Source organism: Trachypithecus francoisi, unplaced genomic scaffold, assembly GCF_009764315.1.
Source record: "Trachypithecus francoisi isolate TF-2019V2 unplaced genomic scaffold, Tfra_2.0 Lachesis_group3, whole genome shotgun sequence".
NCBI classification, from domain to species: domain Eukaryota; kingdom Metazoa; phylum Chordata; class Mammalia; order Primates; family Cercopithecidae; genus Trachypithecus; species Trachypithecus francoisi.
Window position 1 is genome coordinate 12,836,368 of NW_022681468.1, and position 27,538 is coordinate 12,863,905.

Consider the following 27,538-nt stretch of genomic DNA (forward strand, 5'->3'; position numbering starts at 1 on the left):
CTTACCCTTTTCGTAGCACTTGCCATGCTGTGTTCCCTTAGCTGAGCTCCTTGGGAGAAGAGGAACTTAAGGCTCGGTCAGCCTGGTATAAATGTGTGCCCAGAGAACTAGGGACTTCCTGGTGCTGCCCCAGCTTTGTCTGCATCAGTGTAGGTGAGTATCCACAACTTCCACAACCATGAGAGAAGCACAGATTTCTGCATTACTGTCTGGCTTCCAAACAGGTGGGCACAATACAATACAGCTGTTCAGTTCAAGGGGTGCTAGGGAATTGAAGAGGATACACAAATGGACCAAGATACCCCAAGATCTAAGTAGCTCGCCTCTCTCGCCTCATGGTTGGCACTTTTATCTAATTAGCATTTAGTCTTGAAGGTCCTGAGAAACAATTTTTTTTTTTTTTTTTTGAGGCAGGGTCTTGCTCTGTTGCCCAGGTTGGAGTGCAGTGGCATAGTCATAGCTCACTGCAACCTCACACTCCTGGGCCCAGCCAATCCTCCTACCTCAGCCTCCCAAGTAGCTGGGACTACAGGCACACACCACCACACCTGGCTGAGATGGGGTCTCACTATGTTGCTTAGGCTGGTCTCAAAACTCCTGCCCTCAAGTGATCCTCCTGCCTCAGCCTCCCAGAGTGCTAGGATTACAGGTGTGAGCTACTGTGCCCATCTATAAGTCTTAATAGTGTTTTTTGTACTTGAGCATATAGACACCCAGTGATTGAGACTTGCCCAGTGCCACACAGCAGCCAAATGGCAGAGGTGGGATTAGTATCTTCCTTCTGGGCCCAGGACAAGTTCAGAAAACTACTTCAGTCTCAGAAGTGTTGCCAAGGAATGACCTCCCATCCCCCAGTGTTGCCAGTGACCTGGATAGGAGGGGAAAGTGCCCCTGTCTGTGTGGTCAGCTCCTGACTGACAGCTGTCAGAGAATGACAGGGAGACTCCATTTTCCAAATGATGCAGTGGAGGTCAGTGGGGTTAGGAAGCAGGCTCAATATCCCCCAATAGTACCTGAGCCGTGGGAGTGAAGCCACTTGTCACAAGCCAAACATAGATCCCCTGATGACTGTCGGTATCCTGCCCTAGCCTTCTAACAGCAAATTATTTTCCTTTTTTTGGTGGACGAGCTAATAAGTAGACAGGCTTTAAAAGACAGGAGCAGCCTTCCAAGCAGTGCTACTCTTGCCTGGTAAGGTGAAGTCAATGGGCAGAGCTTCCTGAGTGTCCTGGATCTGCCATTAAACAAGGAATATCCCTCCCCAGCTAATCTACTCAACACACAAGCACCACGGAAAAGCAGAGTTCTTGGCTGCATGCCAGGAACCCAGTATTAAGCCAGGACAAAAGTAGTTATGGAAACCATTTTCATGCTAGGAGAATGTTTTTACTTACTGCCCCGGGAAGCTGTAGGGCTTGGCCTACATCCCGCAGGGCCTGGGGTCCCTGAAAGTCACTCACTGAGTCACAGCCCCCTCCCCACTCCCGTGTCTGCTCAGGGTGGCGATGCATTTGGCTCCTAGACTCTGTCTAATGGTTCCCCTGACACTCTTGCTTGGGAAGCCACAGTCACTGCCAGGGTGACATGCTTCCCCATCTGCAGTGCCCTGTGCTTCCTGTCGGGAAGGACAGGTTGGGGAACATCCCTTTGCAGAGCCCATACGATGAGTGTCAGGCATAATAGCTCTTTTCACACAAGGAATCTCATTCCATTTTAGCCAGTAATCCAGTGATACATAGGTATTGTTGCCATTTCACAAACTTTGGAATTGGGGTTCAGGGAGGTGAAGTTACTTGGCCAAGATCATACAGCTAGTAAGTGGCAATGCTGAGGTTTGAACCCTGGCATTCTGGCTTCAGAGATCTCATTTGTGCTTAAAATAGAAACCCAGTCAAAAGCAGGGACTGTGCTCTTTCTGTTGCTAATTGTTCCCATTGATTTATAAAGTTTCCTTTGGAGAGAAAGTATTATAATAAACGTGCAGTTGTAAAAACAAGCTCTCAAAACAACTGTCCTTCCAGCTTTTGGTCTGGAGAGAGATGGCTCTGTCGGGTGAGGGTAGAGAATTATCCAGAAAGTGTGACTGCCAGGGTGACTGGCTGCAAGGTAACATCAACAGATGACTAGATTTTAATAAGCTGACAAAGCCTGCCACACTTTTTCATCCACTGTGTTTTCCCTTTGAGACAAAGATCTGAGAGGGAATGTGGGGGGAACAAGGGCAATGGTTCGGATTTGGCTGATGGTTTTTTGCAAAAAGGGGAAAAGCAGAGGGTAAGACCATGAAAGTAACTTGGCCTGCCTCTGCCAGAGCTTGAGTGTCCTGATTCTGAAGTGATAGAATAGATTCTTTCCTGGGAAGGGGGCCCCTGTGAGTTTCTGGGGGGCTCTGTGACATGGAAGCACAGCACAGGCAAGTCTCCCAGAGGGAATTTCTCCAGCCAGTCTGCCAAACAGCTCTGCTTCTGAGGTTACCACACAAGCCACAGATACAGAGACATAGCAGCCAGTGAGGCTTCTGCTGTGCTTGAGAGCCGGCCCAGAGCCCACCTGACAGCCCCTCAGAACAGCCAAGGTGTCATCCAGGCCATGTGTGTGTCCATTCACACCTTTCCGTTGGGAAACAGGGATCCTCTGGAGACTTGTCTGGCAAAGATGATGCTATTTACAAATCACATCATGTGTTCCCCCCACACTTCCAGTGTACTTCTCATAGACCAATGGTGGGGTACTGAACAAATTCAGAGGTGATGGTCAAATCTACATTCCTGTGAAAAAGTGACATAATGACTTAGCCAGAGCCTTTGGATCCAAACTCCAACTGCGGGCAGCATGGAAACCAGGGGCCCTGCTTGGCACTAAAATCCCCTGACATCTGAGAGTGCCATTGGCTTTTCACGAAGGCAGAATAATGACACAAATCGGACATTTGTGTCAAGAGGACTCTGAGGAGTCTGCTACCCAGTCCTTGTGTAGTCAGGTTGTCAGCAGACTCACGCAGCAGCACCAATAGATTCCAATAAATCCCTGCAGAATGAAACCTGTGAGAAGGTGGCCTTCAATTAAGGAAGGACCCCAAAGGGCAATTCCACACCCTGCATTTTCCATTTCCTCCTACAGAGAAAGAGAGGTTGCTAGCAGCACCTCCGCCTAGCCAGGGTGTGGGGCCCCACTGGTGCCGTCTCGCCGGCCAGCCCACGGATGGAATCTTGAAGGTCCTGAGGCAGCAAGGTGAGGGGCTTATTTAAGGGGTTTAGCCAGGTGGCCGAATGAGGACGCTGCTGGCCAGAATTCCCAGGCAGTTTCCACAGTGGAAATCTCCCCACTGCCAACTTACATGGCTTGTCTGTTCTTTCCCACCTACCCTCTGACCAGTCCATAAAGAGAGCAGAAGCAGGAAAGGGAGAAAGCAGCCAGGGGCAGCTTGCAAAGCATCTGCTCTGCTCAGCTGGGTCCATGGCTGTGCATGCCGACACCTCTATCCGTGAAGTACCCAGACTCCACTTCTAGGATTTGCTGGGGATGATGGAACAGCTGCAGCTTCCTGGTCCCAGACAGAAATACACAGATCTTGCTTCAAACCCTAGTCTTGTAAGCCTCTGTCCAGGTGGGGCTGACAGCAGAACCCTGAAGGGCTCGTCCACCAAAAATCAGGCAGTTCTGGCCCTGAGAGAGGTAGAGGGGCCCCAACAATTTAAGCTCCTGCTAAAGGCTAAAGGCCCTTTTCTGGACTTTGGCAAAAAAAGAAAGTCTTTTTTTTCTCCGTAAGTTAGGGGTAGGAAAATACATCCATCATGAATGTTTGAAACAGCCCTCACATTCAAATTGACATCAACAGGCCATCTGCCAGAGCCCAGTCCAACAAATGACTGGACTGGACTCTGTAGGCCTGGTAAGTCACTTGCATTAAGACAGCTAACCTTGAGCTTTTCCTCCCCCGCAGAGAGGCACTGCCCCTGGTAAAGAGAAACCAGAGGCCCCATTTTTCTACAATGCAATGTCAACATAGGCAGGAGGACCCTCCTCCAGTTGAAGAAACAATTCCAGAGAGGGCAGGTGACCCACCCAGGCCTCACAGGGAACTGTCAGGGGCCCAGTTAGAAAGCATTTGATCCTCCATTAAAATAAATACTAAAAATATCACCAAGTTACCACAGTCCATAATGGGTAGGCCTCGTTCCAGGGGCTTTGCCCAAAAGGCTGCACATTTTCTTGCTACAGTCTAAATTGCTTAAAAAATTGAAGAGCCGGAACGTTCCATTCAGAATGCAGTCCCATTAGGTGACAGGTTCCACTGCATGGCCTAAAATTAATCAATGTTTATCGGCTGCATAAAGGATGTTGTAGTGGGATGTTTTATAGAGCAGGTAAACGGAAGGGGTGGCAGCCTCAGGGAACACGTGGTGGTTCAGGGCGGTATCCATCTCGTCCACGTACTCCACCTGCAGGGCGATGCTCAGCGCCTGGGACAATGCCGTGATCTGGATGTGGTCACACTCCGTGGCCATGGGCTCTACTTCCTGCAGGGAGCCAAAATGAAAAGAAGCCAGCTTAGGAGGGAGGCCTGGCAGAGGACAAGTGAGTTCAACTCTGGCTCTCAGGGTCATGGTCACAGCCTCTGTGCTGGGACATCATCTTCACAACATCCTATGAGTTGGGTATGGACATTCTAATGTCACACAGGAAACAGCCTCACTGAGAGGCAGCACAGCTAGAAATCGCTACAATGGCAAGAATCGAACCTGGATCTTTTCCATTCTAGACCTTATTGTTACACCTGAGAGCAGGCTACTACTTTAGACGGATCTGGAAAGGGGGCAGAAATTTTTCAGGTTGGGCATCAAAGAATCTTAGAGATAAAAGGCACCCTGACATCCAGGGGTGCCTTTCAAGCTTAAGTGTTTACAGAGGCCAGGCTGGTGAGTGAGGGTGCCAGTCAGGATGCCGCAGAGACGATGGAAGAGGCAGAGGCGGTGGCAAGCAGGCGTGTGTCCCACATAGAGAGGGCAGCTGCTGCTTAGTGCCTGCCGATACTGTCCTGCACGAGCAAGGGCCTGGGGGCTGGATCTTCTGATTTTCCAACAGAAATCCAAATATTCCTATGAAAAGTGCCTAATTTTCAAATATTGGCAATTCTTTCTGGTAAATACCACGCATCATAAACACGTCAAGCAAATGTAACTCTTGGACTATGACTGCGGTTTTGTAAACAGGCCAGTCCAAATCCCTTATTTTTCAGATGGGAAATCTCCAGGGAGGGAAGTGCCTTGCTTCAGGCCACACAGCTCAGGCAGCTCAGGTGAGACCTGTTTGCAGCTTGCTGACCTAGCTCTGTTTGAATTGCAAGGGCAGTCGTGACACCCAAGTCCCTTGGCTAGAGATGGGTGCTGAAGTCTGTGGCAGAGGGCCACAGGAGCAGAACCCGGGGCTGGCGCTGAGACCCCAAGCACCTACATGAGTGCAGAAGTCTTTGATGTCCATCTCCTCATCAATGAAGTGCCGGAAGAAGTCTGCTCGGTTTCTGATGAAGGCCGATGTGAGCAGGCGCAGGAACTGCACAATGTGGTCTGAGGCACTCTGGTCGTTGAACACCTTCAGCAGGCTGGACACTGAGCCGTCTTTCTCTACCAGTTCCACCACACTGTAAAACTGCGCCCGCGCGGCCCTCAGCTAGGGAGGCCAAGCAAGCCCCAGCCCTCCCTCTGCATTCTCCCTCCGCTCCCTCCCTTTGCGTGAAGCCCTCACGTGCATTTTCATTTGTAGATTCTCAGGTTGAGGTAGAAAATCAGTCTGAGATTCTGCCTAAGCTAAGTAACCCAGGGTTAGCAAGACTTTGTAGTTTGTACACTAGGCCAGAGGCACGTCTAGGGAGCGGCAGTTGGGTCTCCCTGCCTTGACTACCTGGGTTTGCATTCTCACATGCACACTCAGAGTGGCAAGCGTCAGAGTCCCCGATCCCGCCTCTTCACTAACTGGATAGGGAGGCACAAGGTGGAGATGGAATAGGGTGAAGGACGTGCCTCCTCCCAAAGGGAGGGCAGGGCCCTGGGCTCCCTGTGCCCACACACCCCCACAGACAGGAAGCAATCCTGTCCTTCCCCAGCCAGGAGAAGCAGAGCTGTGGGCTGTGCGGGGGCTCCAACCAGTGCCTGCTCCTGTCTGCTCTGCCAGTGTGGAAGGAGGGACTAGGTGAACTCACAGCATTGAAGAAGTTTCTGAACTTGTGCTCCTGAAAGCCAGCAGCCAGAAGGTCATTTGGGGTCTGCAGTACGCGTTCTTTGAACCTACAGGGGGGTAGACTGAGTGTTTACAGGGAAACACAGCGAGTGTGCCGTGATTGTCAACTGTGCATCCCCCTCTCAACCCACTGCGCCCACCAACCTCATCTCTAGTCCCCGGGCCCTGGTAACTGAGCGGCATTGTGTGTGTGTGCATGGTGGAAAGACGGTATGACAAGGGCATGTGTGATTTTGCATCTTTTCCAACTCCCTGCTCAGTGACCTCATGAGGGCAGCTTGACTCAATCATGGTAATATTGAATACTGACACCACAGCAATCGACTGACAACACACACCAGGCCTCCCGCATGCCCAAAGCCGGCTGTTAAGCATCTGCCAGCACCAGGTCACCCTTGGGGACCTGCTCCACAGGCCCTTGCTCTGTGCATGCTGGGTGGTTCCTCTCTGCATCCACTGCAGGCCCCCTGATGGCACAGCCCCTTTCTGGGACCTGTCCTGGTACCCTCAGGGGGCATGGCAAGAAACCCAGGCCTGGGCCTGGGCCTGGCCCTGGCTCCAGGACACTCCAAGTTTAGTGGCAGCAATGAGGTATGGAGGAAGGGCTGCCTCCCACAAGGACCAGGTGACCGGCCCTGGGTGACTAGCTGGCAGGCGCAGAACACTAAGGCCACACCTAGTTCTCCAGCCCCTTACTTTCCCTAGGAACGGAGACGAGGCTCTGACAGGACCTGGGAGGCAGAAGGTTTCACAAGGGAATACAGAGGCCTGGACCACCTAAGAAGTTGCTGTGCTCCGGAAAAGCCTAGTGCCTTGTAGGAGGACAGGGGCGGTGAGGAGGGAGAAGGTGGTGGGTGTGGACGGGAAGCCAGTCTCCTAACTCAGAAGTAGGAGTGTTTGCCTAGACCCCGCTTGCCCCTGGCTGGTCCTGGCATATCTAAGAGTCCTGCCTGGGCCAGGACTAGATTGTCCTGATTGCAGAGTGAGGTGCCTGGATTGGAGGGATGGATCCTGTGCTGACTTCTGGCCGCAGTCCCCTCCAGCCCTGTCAAGTCTCCCTGTGGCTTTTGGCCTTAGGCTCCCCTTTGGCACAAGTGTGGATGGTGATGACGCCTTGACTGCAGGGGTGCTGAGGGCGAACAGAGGGCTGCCCGGGAGGATGAGGCCTCCACTGCGGTGGTACCTGCTACCTAGGTTTCCCCTCCGGGCCACGGCAAGGATCTGATGATGGTCAGTGCTGACTAATGCCTGCCGCTCAGGAGCCACCCTCATCAGCACCCCCTGTTCTGTCTTCAGCTGTGGCCTAGGTGGCCCATGGCCAGAGTACTAGAAGCAGCTCCAGGAAGCAGCTGCAGTCCTCCAGGGCCACTCCAAGGGCCCGCACCCTTTTCGGACCACTCTGTCCCTGCATGGCCATGAAGTGCACTGCTCTGCTCCCAGCTCTCCTGCCCCTACTCCCACCCCTAAACCTCTGCCTCATTCCACATTCATTCCTTGCCAGTGACTTATGGGCCCCTCTGTGCCAGGCACTGGGGACACAGAGATAAGCAGCACACGGTCACAGGCCCTGTTAGAAGGCCAGGACATGTACCCCCGAGAGGCAAGCCAGGGATGTGGGGAAGGATGGCACTGGGGCTCGGCAGGGGGGGCAAGTTCAGACAGCTGGGGCTGTACACAAGCCTGTGTGGGACCTCTGGCAAGTCATTTGACCTCTATGAGGCTCTGTTTGCTCATCTGTAAGATGGGGTAGTAACAGTGGCTGCCCTCAAAGGAAGCGCGTGTTCTCCAAGCCTCTGGCACACAGAAGTACTTTGCATACTTCTAGAGCAAGTATGCAAGATCCAGGGCTGGAACAAGCATACTGCTGCAACACACTTGCTCCAGCCCTGCAGCAGCACTGAGCAGAGAACAAGTGTCTGCCTGGGTGGCTCTGGGCTCACTGCACACAGGGAGACAGCAGGTTGTGGAGGATGCATGACGCGGACGATAAGAGCTAGCACAGAACATCCCAGTCAGTGTTCCAAGTACTCACGAGTCAATCACTTAATGTCCATGACAGGGCTATGGCCACTGCTCAGCTGGGGAAAGGAGCTGTAGGGGAGTGAGTGAAGCAGCCTACCTGGAGCCCGAGGAGCCCACAGCCAGGTCAGAGGCAGGGCTACCTAGGCCAAGGCAGCGTCAGGTGGCATGTCATGCCTGCAAGCTCTGGTGTGTGTAGGATAAGTGGGTCCTTGTGCCTAGACCTCAGGGTGGGCAGGCAATGGGGTAGGAGGGGCAGGGGCCTGGTGTGGAGGGCCTTGGTGTCAGGGGTTTCCACTGCTCCTAGAGGTCAGGGGCATATTTCAAGCCTGTGAGTGACATGGTCTCGGTTTTTGTGTAAGAAGATGAAGGCTGAGGAGGGAGGACTGCCTGAGCCCAAGAGTTCAAGGCCAGCCTAGGCAACATAGCAAGACCCATCTCTCAAGAAAAAATAAAGAGAGAAAGAAAATTTTTTAAAAAAGAAAGAGAAAATGCTGGTGGTCTCATGCAGCCTTGTGGTTTGACTTACCACCTGTGTGCCCCAGCTTGCCTGCTGAACGCCAGCCTCATACCTCCAGTGCCCACCAGACACCCCCACTCTATGACTCCTGGACATTTCAGACAGCATCGCACACCACAGCTCCTGATCTTCCTCAGCCCTCCCTTGCAGCAAATGGCTTCTCCATCCTGCTAATTCTCAGGCCAAATCCCTGGGAGCCATCCTTGACTCTGCCATGTCCAACATGTGAGTCAGGCACAAATCCTGTCTTTGCCACCTCCACAGGTGTCTAGACCTGCCCACTTCTTGCCATGCCCACTGCATCCACCTGCTCACACCACGGCCATCTCCTCTCTGGATCTCTCGCCAACCACATCTCCCTGGCTGTGTCTCCGCCCCCATCTATCCTGCACACAGCAGCCAGCAGGGCAAGTCCCCGTGCTGCGCAATCCTTTGGTGGCTCCCGTGTCCTTCAGGCTGAAAGCCAAGGTCCTTAGAAAGGCCTGAGGTGCTATGTGCCCTGCCACCCTTACCTCTCCAACCCTACTTGAAACAGACAACACCAGACCTTGCACTCCTCAGCCTCCTTCCTGCTTGATTTTTCCCACAATACTTATCAACATCTGACACCTCAAACGTGATACTCATGTACTGTCCATCTTCTCCCATTAGGACGCAAGCCCCACAAGGCAGGGATTTTTGTCTCTCTTGTTCACTGCAGTATCCCCACAGCCTAGAGCAGGGTCTGAGCATGGCACGCGTGTGTGCTGACGAGTAGGGAGACAGGACAGAGGAAAGGTGAACAGAGCACGTGGGCTGGTGCAGAGAGAGATGCAGGCATTGGGCTTGGCCAGCATCACCCACTGAGTCCTCACAGTAGCATCCTGAAGTGTGTTATAATGTCCACCTTCCACAGGCATGAAAACTGAGGACCAGAGAGGTCAGGTCACTTGCCCAAGGTTGCACAGCAAGTAAGCAAGAGAGTGAGGTCTGACCTGAGAGCCCAGGGCTGCTGCGTGGCACAACTCCAGGGCACATGGGTCATGGGGAATTGAAGTTGGGGTCATGATCCCTGCACTGTGCTGCGCTGGTTCCCACAGGGCTCTGAGAAAGTTGGGGAGGGGAATGGCTTAGGATAGCTGGCTCTGCATCCAAGGGGCTCTGCCGGAACAGATGGCCCAGCTTCTGCCCTCTTTGGGATCATCTGTATTTTGAACAGGAGATGATGGCCTTAACCTAGTAGTTCTCAACCAGAGAGGGTCGACTTTTTTTCCGCCGAAAGGAGATTCTTGGCAGTGTCTGGAGGCAGTTTTGATTGTCATGACTTGGGGAAGGGGTTACTACTAGTATCTCGTGGGTAGGGGCCAGGGATGCTGCTAATAAGCCTACAGTGCATAAGACAGCCCTCACCATGAGCATGATCTGGCCCACAACATCAGTCATGCCGCTGGTGAGAAGCCTGCCTTAGCCAAAGACCCACTGCCCCCCGTACTGTTTCCAGAGGGCATTTGGGTGCGGGTCTCAGATGAGGAGGGCCCATGGCCCTCACCAAAGCCTCTAAGGGCTCTGAGACCCCCAAAGGTTAAGAGCCAGGTGGGTCTCTTAGCTCCTTGCTCCTCAAAGCGTGGTCTGAGGCCCAGCGGCATCAGCATCTCCTGGGAGGCAGTGACAAAAGCAGTCCCAGCTCTGCCCTGCTCCCACTGAACAGGAATTTGGGTCCTAGCCAGGTCTCAGGGGTTTGTTTGTCTTTGCTTTTTTTTTTCTTGCTATGGACTAGAGAACCAGGGGCCTTGTCCAAATGTTCAGGTATGAGAAGCCCTGAACTAGCCGAGATGATAGGGGCAGCTCTGGACACAGACCTTCTCCAGCATGACCTCAGGGCCAGGCCCAGACAGCTGAATGTCTGGGTCACACACACTCCAAACCAAGGTCAACAGGAATTATACCGAACACCGGGGCAAAGCTGCTTTTTGTTTGTGTTTTCTTTTTTCAGACTGGGTCACGAAGTACCTGCTCCACGTGACTTACCTGGGCTGACCCAGGCCTGTGGTGGAAGCAGAGGCTGGAAAGCATCTGGGAGGCATCTTGGCTGCCCCCAACTGCACCACAGCAGGTGGCTGCACTCCCCCAACATCAAACACCTCTGCCAGGCAGCCCTCCAGCTCACTCTCTGGGTTAACCAGCCCGAGTGTAACAAAAACCTCCGAGAGACTTGGGGCTGACCTAGCACAGAGAACATAGCCTTGAGAGCCCAGGGGACCCCGGCACTCACTTGAAGATCTCCCTGCTCTTCCCCAGCAGGGACTCCAGGTAGGAATAGCCCAAGGCCCTGTAGAAGCAGTTCCCATCCCCTTTGGTCTTGCGGATGGCGGTGAACCTTTTGCTGAGTTCCTGCGGGGGACAGAAAGAAATGTGGGCATTTGCACCAATAATGGCTCTGTGTGGTCTGGGTGCTGGGACTAGCCAGGTGCCCCCCATCTCTCCCAGGAAACGTCTGCTCCCTCCCTTCAGGCTGCTATCCCCTCAGCCTCCCACACTCGTTCATCCCCCTGATATAAAAATACACTGTATTGTCCTGTGTGTCCGTCCCTGCCCCCAGGCAGCCTACAGTCCGGGAGGGAAGATGGATAGTTAGACAGTGGCACTGTGAGGACAGAAGGAGTGCCCGGCTGGGTGCCACAGGGCAGTGGCATTGCACTGGCTTTTGGAAGTTGGGGAAGCCTTCCTGGGGGAGCAGCACAGAGAATCGGGAGCTGGCAGAAGTAGGGGGTGGGGGGTTGCATGTGTGAGCAGGGGCAGGAGGGGTAGGCTCCAGCTCCACTCCTAGCAATAAGTAGGTGTCCCTCTGAACTGGCCTGGAATCCCCTTTCCTGCCTCATGGGACTATAAGCAGCATTTTGACAGCAGAGGATGGTTTTCAAGGGGTCTGGGAGTTCCTTTTCCCCCCATAGCCATGAGAAGGCTCAGAGCTGACTTGGGCCCACCTGAGGCCAGCTGGCAGTGGGGAGGCCACTCTCTGGAGCCCCAGGCTCTTCTCCCAGGAGGGCTCCGGGGGACACGAAAGTCAGCAGGCTGCAGAGCCCAGCTCCTGTCCTGGAAGTGCCCCTGCAGCGGCGTTCGGATCACATGATGCCCACACCACTACCCCTGGCTGCTGATGGACATCTGACCCAAGCTGGACCCATCAGAGTCTCTGACGATAAGTGACGGGGTCCAGCAATGGTGCTGCGTGTCTGAGAGGAACTCAAAGGCAAGGGCCTGTGGGGCCAGTACCAGAACAAGCCTGTCCTGCAGCGAGAGGAAGTCCTGCAGAGTGCAGAGAGCAGCCGGGGCCTGCTGCCAGAGGGACAGAGTGGGTACCCAGCTCCTCCGGCCACCCATGGGTGACTGCTCCATGAGCGATCCCTGCAGCCTTCCCACAAATCCCTTTAGCCTCACTGGAGTACACTTTCCCTCCAAGAGGTCTCCCGGCACAGCAGTTACGAATGTGGCTTGAGACTCGGCTGCCTGGCTTTAAATCCCAGCTTGGCCACTCATGAGCTAAATGGCCACAATTTAATTGCCTCAGTTTCCTCAGCTGTAAAATAGGCGTAATAAAAGTACCTCACAGAATTGTAATGAAGTCTCAGTGAGTAAATAAAACATTAGGATAGTGCTAAACTTTTAAACAAAAAATCCTTTTTTTTTTGGAATGAAAGGATGTATTGCTAAGGCAAATGTCCAACATCGAAATATCCTAGGAATCCTTTCATTTGCCCAGAAACCTGGCCCAAACTATTGGCCTTCAAAGAGGCCCATTCAAAGAGGCTATAATCCCAACTCCAGCCTGTTTATCTTAGGATGCTTTTCTCCCTGCCCTCTGCCTCACCTCGATTTTCCTCCGGTAAATCCTGTTTTCAGGATGGTCCCGAAGAATGGATAGAATGTCACATTTTTCTGATATTAGGTTGAAAGATGTTTCACTCTGGAAGATAGGGAAGGAAGAAATGCTGTGACAATTTCAAAAGCAACGGATGGGACTCCGCGAGCTGGTGGCCTCTGAACTGCCGGTTACAGACAACAATGAATGGGATCTTCCTACCTTCTCATGCTGGGAGTATGTTACCAGCATCCTAGATGCCTGTTGGGATCGCCACATTTCCAGGACAGGGATCGGCAGGGTCAGGGCCATCGTGAAGAGATAGCCCTGGTTATAAGGAAACTCATCTTGTTATTGAAGCCTGATTCATTTCCCAGAATGTGTACCTCGAACCTAATGAGCCTTCATGCTTGAGAATAAGGCCCTTTGTCTCCTTCCGTCCCTCCTCTCTCATTCGTGCATTCATTCATTCATTCTTTTATTCATCCAACAATTCCTGAACATCCGCACTGTGTCACAAGCGGGAAATACAGAAGGAGGGACGTCTAGCACTCCCCCACCCACAAGGCTCACAGTCTACAGAGAAAAACAATCAAGATAGGGGGTGATAAGGTCACCAGAAGAGGCCGCACTGTGTGGCACTGGTACATGGAGATGCCAGGAAAGGTGTCAAGAGATTGAGCTCAGGGAGCACAGGGCGGGAGGGCATCTTCATGCACCACCTAGCGGAGAAAGTTTATACTACAACCCAGCTCTAGGGTCTAGGTCAATTCCAACCCAGAAAGACAAGCCTCCTACAGGCAGGGTCTCTCCAGGCCTGAGAAGAAATTGGCGGGCAGGGAGGAGGCAACTACAAAAGGAAGCTTCTGGGTGAAGGAAACTGCAGGAGACACCTCGTTCTAGCAGCCAACTCCCCGTGGGCCTGGTCTCCGCCTTGTGCTATCTTGTCAGCAGGGCTCAAACAAGCGAGAGATGCATCTCTAGCCTCCAACCCACCCAAAGCCGCTTTGATTGTAGCATGAACATACTGCGAGAGAAATGGTGTTAAAGCCACTTAGTTTATAGCTTAAAATAAGTGAGGCTGGCTGCTACACACAACCAGAGGAGACCATTTTTATGCAATAGAGTACTGTGGATGGTCACTGTTCATTGGGATTTTTGTAAATAGAAATCTAGTTTTCCATCCATTTATCACCATCATTGTTGATATGCAGTTGTAACTGGCCTTTTTCATGTCACATTGGCCACAGTGGCCTTCCCTGGTAGCCTCTCAGCCTCATCACTGACTAGATAATGATCTCAACCCAATACCATCCTGCTCAGAGAGGAGCCCTCTGATGCTACAAACCCCTTTCTTCACCTGAAGAAATATATCTGGATTTTTGATGATTAGCTTTTTCCAAAGCTCAGCACACAGAAGCAGAAAGCTGGACCATGAGATTAGATAATGAGGCCTAAATGACTTTTGTTGCTCCTGTCTCCACATGGGACAGACTGCAAACTTCCATCTGGCCCCGATCCTGCATCCAGTATCAGGTCAGGGGAGAAGCTGGGACTGGGCAGGGGTGTTTTTAGGGGGCCTGGGTGACAGCTTGTCATACTGTCTGCCATCTTCCATTCACCAAGGGCCTGGCACAGAGAAGGGGATGAGATACTTTTCAAACAAATGAATAAAAGCTACCTCCTCCATGAAGCCTCCCTGATCTCCTCACCTCATCTGAGTCAGTCCTGGGCTCTCCCTTGAACTTACACTTTATTCCGTTTCTCCCTTTCTGGTGGCACCAAACATGATCTCCCCCAAACATGGGATTCAGGGCAACTTCCCAGAAGAAAGCTTAAAAATAGAGGATGAATTCATTGTCCTAAAGAACTGGATGGGCCGGGCGCGGTGGCTCATGCCTGTAATCCCAGCACTTTGGGAGGCCGAGGTGGGTGGGTCACGAGATCAGGAGTTCAAGACCAGCTTGGCTAAGATGGCAAAACCTCATGTCTACTAAAAATACAAAGAAAATTAGCTAGGCATGGTGGCACGTGCCTGTAATCCCAGCTATTCAGGAGGCTGAGGTAGAGAATTTCTGAAACCTGGGAGGCAGAGGTTGCAGTGAGGCAAGATTGCACTACTGCACTCCAGCCTGGGTGACAGAGCAAGACTCTGTCTTAAAAAAAAAAAAAAAAAAGAACTGGATGAAGAACGCTTCCAAAAGTGGAAACAGGGCATGCAAACACTTGGGGGGTGGGAAAAAGGGATTCTGGATTTTGCTTCTAGAAGCTTCCATGTTGTACCCACCCTTCTTTGCTAAATTAATCCAGCCCCGGATTCCTTCCTTCCTTCTGCCCTGACATCACAGTGCGAGCTGGCAAAGCAACAGGAAAACTATCAGAAGGAATCAGATGACACTTGGGAGCAGGTGCCGAGGGCCTCTGTCTTATCAGCCGTGACCCGTTTCCTCCCCACTAATGGAATCCCACAACACGATGAAAAGTGACTGGGTAAGTCACAACAATCCTACCTCTTTCCCATTTTCCTAGCCTCCCTTGCAGCTATGGGCACTCAGGTAGCTGGGGTTGGCCAGCTGGACCCATGGAAAGTCTGCTGGGGACTTCTGGGGAAGTTTTTGGTTTTGGATAAAAGGAACAGAGATGGGAGTGTTTTACTTCTTCCTGCCGTTAGTGCAGATGCAATGTCTACAGCAGCCACCCTGCGAGTGTGAGGCTGAAAGTCAACCCATGGAAGATGATCTGGCGATCTGCTACCCTAGGCCCAAGAGGTATGAGGTGATAACAGGTGCCATTATTGTGCACATACTATGTGCTAGGCTTGGGGGGAGAGGCTGACATGTCCCCATTATCTCACTGAATCCTCACAACTACCTCCTGAGATGGGTATTATGCCCATTCTACTGACAAGGTCAGGTGCCCTGTGCTAAGAAGCAATTTTAGGCAGATCTATCTGACCCTGAAGCCCATGGAAATTCTACCATGCCAAACTGCTAGGTAGGCAGAACGCAGAGGTCTTGAGGGATCAAGGCTGCTAAACACAAAGGGACATTCCACGCAGGGCAGCCCAGGGCCTTCTTATCAACAGGCCAGGTCCTGACCTCCTGCCCCTGAGGCCTCCCCCAGGAAAGTTCTACATCCAGCTCCTGATCCTGGGGACTCAGTGTCCACAACAGCGTTTTCAAGCCCAAAAGATGCTCATCACAGGTAGAACAGGACACGATTTACAGGCAATATCCAGACACGGCGGTAAAATACATCGGTGATATCTGGAAGGAAAGTGATTTGCCTTTCCACTTCCTTCAAGCCTTCTAATCGCATCAAGGAGAAAGACAGCCTCTAGCATACCTTGAACTCCTTTCTACTTTGCTAGTCTCTCTTCTTAAGATTGGGCAGGCTTCTGACTCGGAGTTTAAAATCATTCCATTTTCATTTGTGTTTTTTCTTTTAACTTAAACCAAGCCAGATTTATTGACTTCAAAGGCAAATTTGTAAAAAGTTAACATGTTTTGGTCTATTCTAAATCATGAAAGATTGACATTACTAGCATAATAACAATTGCTAGTTGTACAATTAATTTGGCACTCATACTGCATGCTAATACAGCAAATATAGGATTCTGTATGTTTCAGAATGAAAGCCCTCTCTCTGCTGCCTTGCGTGGATGGTAGGAGGACAAACAGGTAATACTGAAAAGCAAGCGCACCTGCTCTGCAGTCACGCACACTCTGACTTCATTCCAAAGTCCCATTATTTATCTAACAATTTGTTTATACTATATAAAAGTCTTGTTGTTTTTACAGACAGCTGACTTAAAATGATGGCTTGGGTCTTTTTAAATCATAGATCAAACAGTAGAACTATATTTAATACTGCTGGTGCTTGGACTGCCCAAAACCAAAACCAAAATGGCAGAAGGAGGACACAAAATCAGCTACATTTCCTCTGCAGTGTCTGAGAAGGTAATCAACAGAGGAGTGGAATGGATTTAAGGAATTAATCTTCAACATGCAGAGATAAGTACTTCAATGCAGAAAATTGCCATCAACAGTTAAAATGAGGAGGCCTGGCGCGGTAGCTCACAGCTGTAATCCCAGCACTTTGGGAGGCCAAGGCAGACAGGTCACGAGGTCAGGAGATCGAGACCATCCTGGCTAACACGGTGAAACCCCATCTCTACTAAAAATACAAAAAATTAGCCAGGCATGGTGGTGGGTGCCTGTAGTCCCAGCTACTTGGGAGGCTAAGGCAGGAGAATGGCGTGAACCCAGGAGGTGGAGCTTGCAGTGAGCCGAGATCATGCCACTGCACTCCAGGCTGGGTGACACAGCGATACTCCATTTCAAAACAAACAAACAAACAAAAAAGCAGTTAAAATGAGGAATATTTAAAGGTGGATGAGGAACGAGGGTGGCACCTATGCCAGGAAAGTCAAGTTAGGTTTCCACTTGCTCTATTAACATAAACTTTGCATTTTTGACAAATCTACTTAAGCTCTTTAAAAGAGCCAAGTTAAGGGAAAATATTACATAGGGCCGGGTGCCGTGGCTCACGTCTGTAATCCCAGCACTTTGGGTGGTCGAGGCAGGCGGATCACAAGGTCAGCAGTTCAAGATCATCCTGGCCAAAATGGTGAAACCCCGTTTCTACTAAAAATACAAAAATGAGCCAGGCGTGGTGGTGGGCACCTGTAGTCCCAGCTACTTGGGAGGCTGAGGTAGGAAAATCACTTGAACCCAGACGGCAGAGGTTGCAGTGAACCGTGACCGGACCACTGCACTCCAGCCTGGGCGACAGACTTCATCTCAAAAAAAAAAAAGAAAAGAAAATACTACATAGCAGTTCGGAGCTCTCTCAGCTCCTAAGAGCTGAGCTCACCGTACCTTCAGGACATGCTGTGGAAAGCAGCCTCAGGAAGGTATTTGTTCAGGTTTTGGTCCCCTTCATCCCCGATCCCTATTTCCATTCCTCCATGCCCCCATGCCTCTATAGGTAGATTCTATGGGATGTCTTTCTAGATATATTTGGTTTTTATTATGATTATGGTAAAACATACATACCCTAAACTTTATTATTTTTATCCATTTTTAAGTACACAGTTCACTGGCATTAAGTACATTCACACAAGAGTGCAACCATCACCACCATCCATCCCCAGAACTTTCAATCTTCTCAAACTGAAACTCCCATACCCATTTTTTTTCTTCCAGGTACTTAGAATGAATCTCTACTCATTAAACACTAACTCCTCATCCCCTTGCCCCCAGTCTCTGGCGACCACCTTTCTACTTTTCTGTCTCTAATGAATTTGACTACTCTAGGTACCTCGTATAAATGAAATGCATCTGCCTTTTAAAAAATACAGACTTGTAAGTATGCGTGCATTTTAAGTTTGCATAATATTAGTCTATAGATATTCTGGAGATTTTTTTCCCTTTACTCCACACTATTTAAGAGCTACCCCTGCTTACAAATGTCTCACGGGTGGGCTACCTCCATCTGCAGGTGCAGGTGATGGAACCTTGGGCTAGCTCCAGGGCCCCAGGGGTCCCAGATGTGCTTATTGGGGGACCTGGGGACAAGTGGATTCTCACTTTGGCCCTTTGAGTCCCCACCTGGCACCTCCAGAATGACCCAACTCCGCCCAAGTTGGTCCCCTGCCACTCCACACTGGCAGGGCCCTGGCCACACCCCTGGCAAGACCAGAGACTCAAGCTCCTGGGAGAACCCCAGGCACACCCTCGATTTACTAGCCCATAAATCAGGCATGAGGCTTGACCTGGCTGGCTCTCATTTGTAATTGCTTTTTAAACCATGGCTGAAAATTTCCAGGATGTTATGGAGAAAGGACAGGCCACATCTTGACAATGTCCTGTCAGACCTAATTAGGCCACCTAAAAGGACTTTAGCCCTTTAATTGCTGGTTTGCGAGTAGATGCTAATTAATTAAGTCAGATAGCACTGCGGCTTGGAAACAGATTTAGCAGCTTGCGTGGAGGAATATATTTCAAAGTGAGACAAGGATGTTTTTTAATCACTGCTTTTCCCCAGTAACCCTGGGAACTAGCAGAAAGCGCTAGGATGTGGGCTTGGTGTTCAGACTGGCTTTGAGTCTTTGGTGGGAGACAGCACTACATCTGTCTGCTGGTCCTTCCTCCGACATCCCTGGAACACTGGCTGAGATGAAAGAGCCAGGTTATAAACTCCCACCAGGATGCTGGAGAGCTTGCCCTTGATACCCCATCCCTAATCCATGGACCAAGCCCTACCTCCAAATTTAGGGAAAGTACAAGTCCCCACTTTCCTCTGGTTTTCCCTCCCAAGCCTCTGTATATACCTGAAACCTGCCCACATAACCCAAAGACTCCTCAAGCAGCCCGCAGCCATGGGCCCAGCACTGTGGACTGCTCCAGGGGCTGGAGGAAATGTCCCTTCAGAGGTGTACTCAGGGGTATGATATATGACATATATATGCATGCAGTGCTCAATGTTGTTGTTTTTTGTTTTTGAGATGGGATCTCACTGTGTTGCCCAGGCTGGTCTCAAACTCCTGGGCTCAAGCAATCCTCCCACCTTGGCCTCCCAAAATGCTGGGATTACAGGCATGAGCACCTGGCCTCAGAGGTTTTATATTGATGAGGTGAGCGATGACAAATGTTTGGAAGCCATGGATTTGGGGGCAGCCAAATGCCCTGAGTTTCCTGTGGCTGCTGTAACAAACGAGCACAAATGTAGTGTCTCAAAACAACACAAATTTATGATCTGACAGTGCTGGAGGTCACGAATCCGAAAGGAGTGTTGCTGGCCTAAAGCAAGATAGCGACAGAGCTGCGTTCCTTCTATGGGCTCTAGGGGAGAATCTGTTTTCTTCAGTTTCTAGAGGCTCCCAGGTTTCCTGACTACGCACCCGCCCCCCTCCCCCCACATTACTCTGCCTTGCTCTCATAAGGACACTAGTGATTACGTCATTGCACCTACCTGGATAACTCAGGATCCTTAACTGAGCCCCATCTGCCAAGCCCCTCTCGCCACGGTAACATAGTCATAGGTGTGGGGATTAGGACGTGGACATCATTGGGGCCATTGCTCAGCCTTCTACATCTCCCTTCTCTGTTGCTCCACTAAGAAAACTGACAAGACCCTGCAATGAGGCTTCACCCCCTGGGTCAGTTCTCGGTTGGCTTTGCAGAGACTCTGACCTGGGCCCTGGCCTTCCCTCTTAGAATATGCCTGAACTCATGCAGCATCCTCCCAACAGACCCTCACAGCTTCCTCTCTGGTCCTGACCTCTCCCCAGAGCTCTGACTCCACAGCCACTCGCCACTCAGAAGTCTGAGAACGTTACTGAATTAGCATGTCCCTGCCTGCTCTCCTGCCCACCTCACCCCCACCCCCACAGGCTTCTCCAGCTCCCCAGAATGCCCCTCCATCCAGGCAGAGCTCACGCTGAGACCCGGAAGTGCTTCTCCACTCCTCTCTCCTCGACTTCCCCATTGGTCCAAGGTGCAAAATCTCCCCCCAGGGAGGCTGCACCAACATCTGCCCAAGGACCTCCTGGCTTCCACTCCTGCCCCCATCCCAGCCCATTCTCCACAAGCAGCCAATACAAGCTGCTTAGCCAGCAAGGTCATGCCCTTCCTCCACGCCCTCCAATGGACTCCCTCACTTAGGCCAAGACTCAATCTTTTGACAACGACCTCCCAGATCTGACCCCATGTGGCCCTCTCTGTGTTCCTTCACAAGACACACTCATTCTTACCTCAGGGCCTTTGCACGGCCGCTCCTTCGACCTGGATTCTTCCTCTGCCTTTCCCAAGATGCAGGTGGAGTCACCTCCTCAGAAAGGCCTTCCCATGCCCCTCCCCATCCCTCTCACCTTTATTTCTTCAGGGCATGATCTAATAGGCTCGCCTGTTTACCCGCGTGCTGCATGGCTGCCTCCACTGGAATGCCAATTCCATGAGCACAGGGATTTTTTCTGCCTGTCAATGCTGGCTTCTCAGTGCCTGGCACACAGCCATGTTCCAGAAATGTATACTGAGTGTTATGGGTTGAACTGTGTCCCCCCACCAAAATTCATATGTTGAATTCCTAATCCTTGGTACCTTAGAATGGGATCTTATTTGGAAATAGGGTCATTGCCGATGTCATTAGCTGAGATGAGGTCATGCTGGAGTAGGGTGGGCCTCTAATCCAATACAACTGGTATCCTTATAAAAAGAGGCAATTAGGACACAGACCCGCATACAGGAAGCACACCACATGAAGATCAGAGTTCTGCAACCACAAGCCAAGGAGCTACCAGAAGCTTGGAGGGAGGCCTGGAACAGAGCCTTCCCTAGCGCCTTCAGAGGGAGCATGGCCCTGCTGACACCTTGATCTTCAGCTTCCAGCCTCCAGCACTGTAAGAATCCATTTCTGTTGCTCTACACCACAGTTTGTGGTACTTTGTAATGGCAGCCCGGGAAGCTCACACACTGCATGAATGAATAGACAGATGCATGCATGGGACTAGCCAGGCTCTGACTCCAGCCTGGCTACCTCCAACCCTGTATCCACTTCATTGTCAGAGAGATCGTCCAAGTCAACCATCTCTTACTTGTCAAAAATACGTTATGGTTTCCCCCTTATTGGTGGAATAAAACCCAAACCCCACAGCACAGCAAGTGAGGCCCTGCACAGAACATCCTGACCCCACCGAATTTTCCACTCAATTTCCCTGCCTCCCTCAATCTCCTTGCATCTTCAGAGGCTGTTTACCTTTCCCCATTCTTGACCATGCTTCAAAGCCTGATAGCCCACTGTCCCCTCACACCCGCCAAAAGGAATGTACCCTTCCCAAATCCTTCTTGAACACTCATATACATCCTTCAACTCAGCTCAAAAGACCTCCTCTGCAGAACCTTCCAACACCCCCACTCCCTCAGAGCATATTGACCTCTCACTGTGTTCCCAAAGTCCTTAGGCCTCTTAGGCCATGACCTGTAGCTCAGACACTGCTTGTGTCCAGCTGTCTTGGCCAGCAGGCAATGAGGTCCTAGAGCGGGCGGGCACCTTGTCTTTCTCATTAGTGTCACAGTGCCCAGCACAGGCCTGACAAAGGCGCCCAGTGGGGACCTGTTTGACAAATAACAGAACAAAGCACAATAGGACCCTGTGGTTTTCCTGCTTATGTCTGACTCATTCATTCGCCAAACATGAAATGCACCTTGAGTGCACGAGACCCCTCGCTATTTGCAGTCCCTGCCAGAGGCCTGGTCCTTGTCTCACCCCTACCTTCCCAAGGGGCTTTGTGTCTTCCACGGGGGGCCCTTCCTCAAGCTTAGCCCAGTGATGTAGAAACAGGAAAGCAAAGAAGATGCTGTATTTTCCAAGGATATTCCTTCTGTCACACACACACACTCACCACCATCCACACAATGCAGATTCAACATAAAAACCTACCATGCAGTATAGGGCCCAGTATGGTCCCCACACGCAGTAGGTGCTCAATAAATGCCACGTGAAGGGAAGGGAACAGACAGACCCTGCACTGCCTCCACCCCTGTGATTCCCAGACAGACATCCTATTTTAGTGGGTTAACCACTTCATCCATCGCCAAGGTACTCAAGCCTCCGGTGAGGGGTGAGGGCTTTGGACCCCACCTGCCCTCCAACTTCCAGTCTCCTGAGTTAGGGCAGATAGGGGGCAGAGTGAGCGGCCTCACTGCATGGCACAAAGAGCAGCTACCGCCTCTGCTGTGCTCTCAGCTGCCGAGTGGTGGCCAGGGGGCATGCCAGCCTCCAGCTCCCGGGTGGCTAAGCCCATCATTACCCCAGCTCCATCACTCCCTGGTGGGTGATGCAGAAACACCTAGGCTGCCTTTCAGGAGCAGCTCAACCAGGTAAACCCTTGGGCACCAAGTGGAAGCAGGAAGCTGGTGCTTCCAGATGCCCCAGAGGCCCCCAGCTACGCCCCAAGCTGGCTTGGCAAGGACAGTCCCAACTCACGTGCCCTGGCTGCCTATGCCACACCCAGATCATGCCAGGCCATGACCAGGCTTTGACCCATGCCCCAGCCTGGCAGCATCCTGCTGCAGTGACCCATTTTCCTGCCCAGTCATAGGAGAGAATAAGCTTGAAGAACCAGGCATCTGTGCACACCCATTTCCAGGACTCTGCTGTCACAGGAAAAGCTCCAGCTAATCATCTCACTTGGTTCTCATAGCAGCCCATTACACAGATGTGCAAAACGGTGCTGAGGGGGAGAGTGGAACAACCAAAGCCTCTTTGCTTTCCAAGAGGTGGAAGTGAGACTTCAACCTGGGGCTGTGTGGCCCCGACTCAAGCCACTCAGCCCTCACTCCACAGGCTCCCCCTTGCTCAGGGTTGAAGGGTCTTAGGCAGCCATCCCACCCAGTCCCCTGCAGGATGCCTGACCCCACGGCAACTTGGAAGGTGAGCTGATGTAACACAAAGAGCACTGAACTGAGAGTCCAGAGGCCTGGGTTCAAGTACCAGGACCACCACTATCAGTACCAGCCCTTCCCTGTCTGGCCTCAGTTTCCCCACCTGCCCAAGCCCAGGGTTAGCCTGGCTCAGAGGGTCTCTGGGCCCCGTTCTGCGCAGACAGGACTCTCCATCAGGGATTCCTGAGTATTTTCTTTTCCCCGACCCCTAACTCATGTGCCTCACAACTTGAGGCAGCCTCTCCACATGGGTCCTGACTCCAAAAATGAAGACGGACTAGTTGCCCGCAGGGACAGACGACCTGGTCCCCCGTGCAACTCCTAGATCCCCTCGTGGGGTTGGGGCAGGGGCCAGGAGTGGGGTGGTCTTTGACGGCTGAGCCCTCGGGTGGGTGGGGCCGTGGACTGCTGACTGGGGGGCTACTTAACAAAGAGGAGGCGACCCGTAGCGCTGCAGCCTCCCTGTCCCTGCTTCCGTCGAGGGCGCCCACCCAGCGCCGTCGAGGTGGCGCCCGGGGCCAACCGGGGCGGACATGCTGGGGGCGAGGACTCGGGGCCGAGCTGGACCTCCTCAGCTGCACGTCCACGGGGGACAGCGGAGCGCGACCTGGCCCCCAGTATCCGTCCGGACTCCGTATTTCAGGGGTTCGGAACGCGGCGGGGGCGGTCTGGGGGCTGAGCCTCCCGTCCGACCCCCGTCCCGCGGGTGCACCCGCTCCGACAGCGACCCCGCCCACCGCGCCCCCTGCCCGCTCCCCCTTCGCGATCCCCCACGATCACTGACCATAGTGACCGGAGCCGCCAGGCCAGGTCCCGCCCCAGCGAGGAGCGATCCGGTGCGGGAGTGCCGCGGGAGGCGCGGGCGGGCTCCGCCGCTGGTTGGGTGGCGGGGACCTCGAGGGCGTGGGGGCGGCGGAGAATACACCCGACCGCTCCGCAAACCAAAGGTTAGACTTCCACTGTGTCCCAGGAAGACACACGCCCCGCGATTGACGTCTCAGCCGGGCAATCAGGAGCCGGGATGCAGGACGTCATAGAAAGTGGGTGGGACTTTACGCGCCTTCAGCCTATGCTTTAGGGGCCATTTGACAGGATGCCTCCCCCTTTTAAAGACACAGAAAGCTTTTTAACTAGCAGAGGAGTTAGCGCAACCCAGAAAGACAGGTCCTCCTTTGCAAAGGCTGAAGGGCTTTTGCGCAAACCTAAAATTGGAGTCTTCTGAAGGATTAGCTGGCCCTCATTAATTTATAAACAAGGTCACATAAGTATAGTTTGCACAAGATCAGAGGATAGGCGCTTAGGGAACACGTGTCCAATAACATTAACTATGGCTTCTATATAATATTTTACCCTCTTCTAACTCATGAATCAGTAGGTTGCCACGCACCCAGTTAATGTTTGTTGAATGAATGAACGTCCAGGATCGTTGACTCTGTGGCTCTGCAATTGTATGGATATCCGTGAACCATGTCTAGATGACTCATCTTGCCTACAAGCTCATTATTAATGGACATCAAAATAGGAATATTTATCATTCAAAGATTCATTCACCAGCCCTTGAGTCCTGGAGGAGCTGCTTTGGGTGTGGTAGGGAGAGTTTGTAGGGGAGGGGGGGCTCAGTGCATTGCATACATCCACTTCACAATATTAATATTTCCAGGAGCGTGTATTGAGCAATTCCCCTTCCTGCTACTGCCCCGCCCCTCCCCCCTGCCACCACTCTTACTCCGTAAGTCCCAGGCACGGGGCTAGGCTCTGGGCATACAGACATCTGAGTCTTCCAAGCATGTATCATGTCCTTGGTAGGGAGTGTGGGGTCAATGGAGGCTCAAGGAGCAGTAACAATAGCATCTAACTTTTTACAGTTATTTATACAGTTATGCAGAACACCTACTATGTATCAGGTGCTATCCTGAACTCTCCACATATACAGAAGTATCTTGCTTAATTTCCTCACAACTGGTTTATGGGGGTAGGTCCTGTTATTATTATCCCTATTTCACAGATGAGGAAACATTACAGAGAGTTTAAGTTCCTTGCCTAAGTCACATAGCACTCAAGTGGGATTCAGTCCCAGGCAGTGTGACTCCACAGCTGGTTTCAAATTCACTCTGCACATGACTACAGGGGCTGTGTTACCTGCCCCCACCCCTGACCCCCGTTTGTTTTCAGGGGGTTTCTCCTCTTTGTTTTTTACAGCTAAGAAAGCCTGAGAGGTGACAGAAGCAGCCCAGTGCTGCTGAGCTAAGAAGTGGCCTGGCTGGGCTGGATCCCCGGACTTCTGACTCCCCAACCAGTGCTCATTCCAAGACACGTTAGCTTCCCTCTGCGGAGGAATGACTGAGCCAGGTTCCATGGTATCTGGGTGAGGCACATGGGTGAAGAGTCTCTTCAGCCAAGGTTTTGATGAGCCCTCAAGTTGGGCTGCACTGGGCCCACTCTCCGCCCTTCCTCCGGCCCCAGCAGTTCCAAACCAAGCCAGCATGGAAGTGTGGAAGGAGCACTGGGCTGGAGTCTATGAGGAAGTCTGGGCCCCTGGGCTCTGCCACTCACTGCTGTGTGACCCCAGGCAACGCCCAGACCTTCTCTGGTCTTCTGGTTCCTCACTCAGTGTGAGGGTTGAACAATCTGGGTGGTTAAAAATGTTTTGTTTTGTTTTAAATATTTGTAGTAATGAAGGCTTTAAACACACACATACACACACACACACAATCTTACAAGAATTACAAGAATCTCCATGTATGTGTAACAAAGTATTTCCTCAAATTTAGCTCAATTAGCAGGGAAAATGTAATTTCCTTAGTCTAACTAATCAGGATTCTTTGTAAGCTCTCTAAATCCTGGTAAGAAGAGTAAAAAGTTGCAGAAGGTTTCAGTGGGTTTTCAAGCTGGGTCCGCATTGAAAATGTGGACGGCATCTTTAGGGGCTGCCCATGGCAAGGGATCCATGTGTTCTGTCTGGAATGAATTTGCTCCCTTCTTGCTGCACCCCGTCTCCCTGTTGTCCAGGTGTCTGGGTTGAGGGATTGGGGAATGGCAGCTGTGGCTTCACAAGTCCAGAGAAGCGGGAGGCTTTGGGTGTCCTGTCTTCCCGCAAAGGACCTGCATACCTGAGTGCTGGATGCTCCAGATTTGGGGGCTGGGTTCTGCTGCCCATGCCACTCACCATCTGGCCCTTCTCAGCCTGGTCAGACCCAGAGAGCTCTCCCAGGTTGACATCATCCCATTCTCTGTAATATGGCCCTAGCCCACCTTTCTCACCTTCTTTCCCTGACTCCCCCACTTGTCCAATAATACATGAGTTTACAGGGTTGGCTTTGAGGGCCGGGAAACTTCCTCGTGCTTTTGTACCTCTACACACCTTTGCTCCTCCTGGAATGTCCACTTGTCAAATATCACCTGTCCTTCAAATCCTGGGTCCTGGTCCATGAAGCCTTCCCGGATTGCCCAGATGGTCATGAATCCCTTTGAATCTCTCCAGCATGTCTGTCCTCCTTTAGTGCTGATCCTTTGCTATTGGGATTTGGAGGGAGCGGTAGGCCATAGTAATTATGAGTGTGGGCAGCGGAGTCAAGTATGCTTATGTCACCCTTCCCATGACATTACTCCTTGAGCAAGTCACACCCCTCTGGGCCTTGGTTTCCTCAACTGTAAAGTGGGAGTGTTCACTCCTATCTCAAAGATTACATGAGATGATCGTGAAAATCACTAACATTGTACTTGACATTCAGTAAGTGCCTAATAAATGTGGGCTTTGCCTGGTGGCTATTCCGGCCTGAGTCTCCTTCCTCCTGGTGTGACTAAGCCTACAGGGGACTAGGTCACCATGAGGCCTGGGACTTGCGGCTTCTGTTAGCTGGTATAGATTGCGTGTGACAGGGAGGAGCCCCACCAAGGATGGTGTCTGGGTGCCTGAAAAGGGGGTTGTCTACCATTCTCCTAGATCAATGGAATGGAGCTATGACAGAGGGATTTCAGGCAGCCACACTAGGCTGGCAAGAGCGGCCATTTTCCTGATGCTGGTTACAATGTGCTATTTTATTCACTTGACAATGCCTTCCCCACCCCGCCAGCTGCGGGCAGGGTACTTGGTAGGAAGACCAGGCTCCCAGGATGTAAAGCGCTTCACCACCAAGCAGAGTGCAGGCTTGACTCAGACTTTGAGTTTCCTCTGCTGGGTGTGTCAACATTCTCCTCCTGCAACCTTGAGCTGGAAAACTTGTTGAGATACAAATTCAGGTGTTGTTTCACTGCTGGGAAAGATCAGAAAGAAGAAGAGTTAGAACTAGCCCTCCGCTCACTCCTCCCGTGCCCCAGTCCCAGGGAGCAGAGCTGGGGGCTGGCCCTAGAGCCAATGGCTGTCCTGGCTCCCACCCCCAAGGGCAAAGGTGAGAAAGAGGCTTTTGTTTTTGAGAAAAGAGGATCATTCTAGGAAGAACAGTGGATTGGGGAGATTAGAGAATGGGGAGGTGGATCCAG

General features: G+C 51.8%; 1 protein-coding gene across 1 annotated transcript; it reads right to left on the minus strand.

Moving 5' to 3' along the window:
* Positions 1-1,349: 1,349 nt before the first annotated feature.
* On the minus strand, positions 1,350-24,283 carry OTUB2 (OTU deubiquitinase, ubiquitin aldehyde binding 2). Its single transcript, XM_033191493.1, has 6 exons — positions 23,844-24,283; positions 12,624-12,719; positions 11,028-11,146; positions 6,200-6,284; positions 5,455-5,649; positions 1,350-4,520 (listed from the first exon to the last, which is right to left on the minus strand). Exons 1-6 carry the CDS (start codon positions 23,844-23,846, stop codon positions 4,314-4,316), a joined length of 705 nt encoding a protein of 234 aa, XP_033047384.1. The 5' UTR covers positions 23,847-24,283; the 3' UTR covers positions 1,350-4,313.
* Between the last annotated feature and the right edge of the window lie 3,255 nt (positions 24,284-27,538).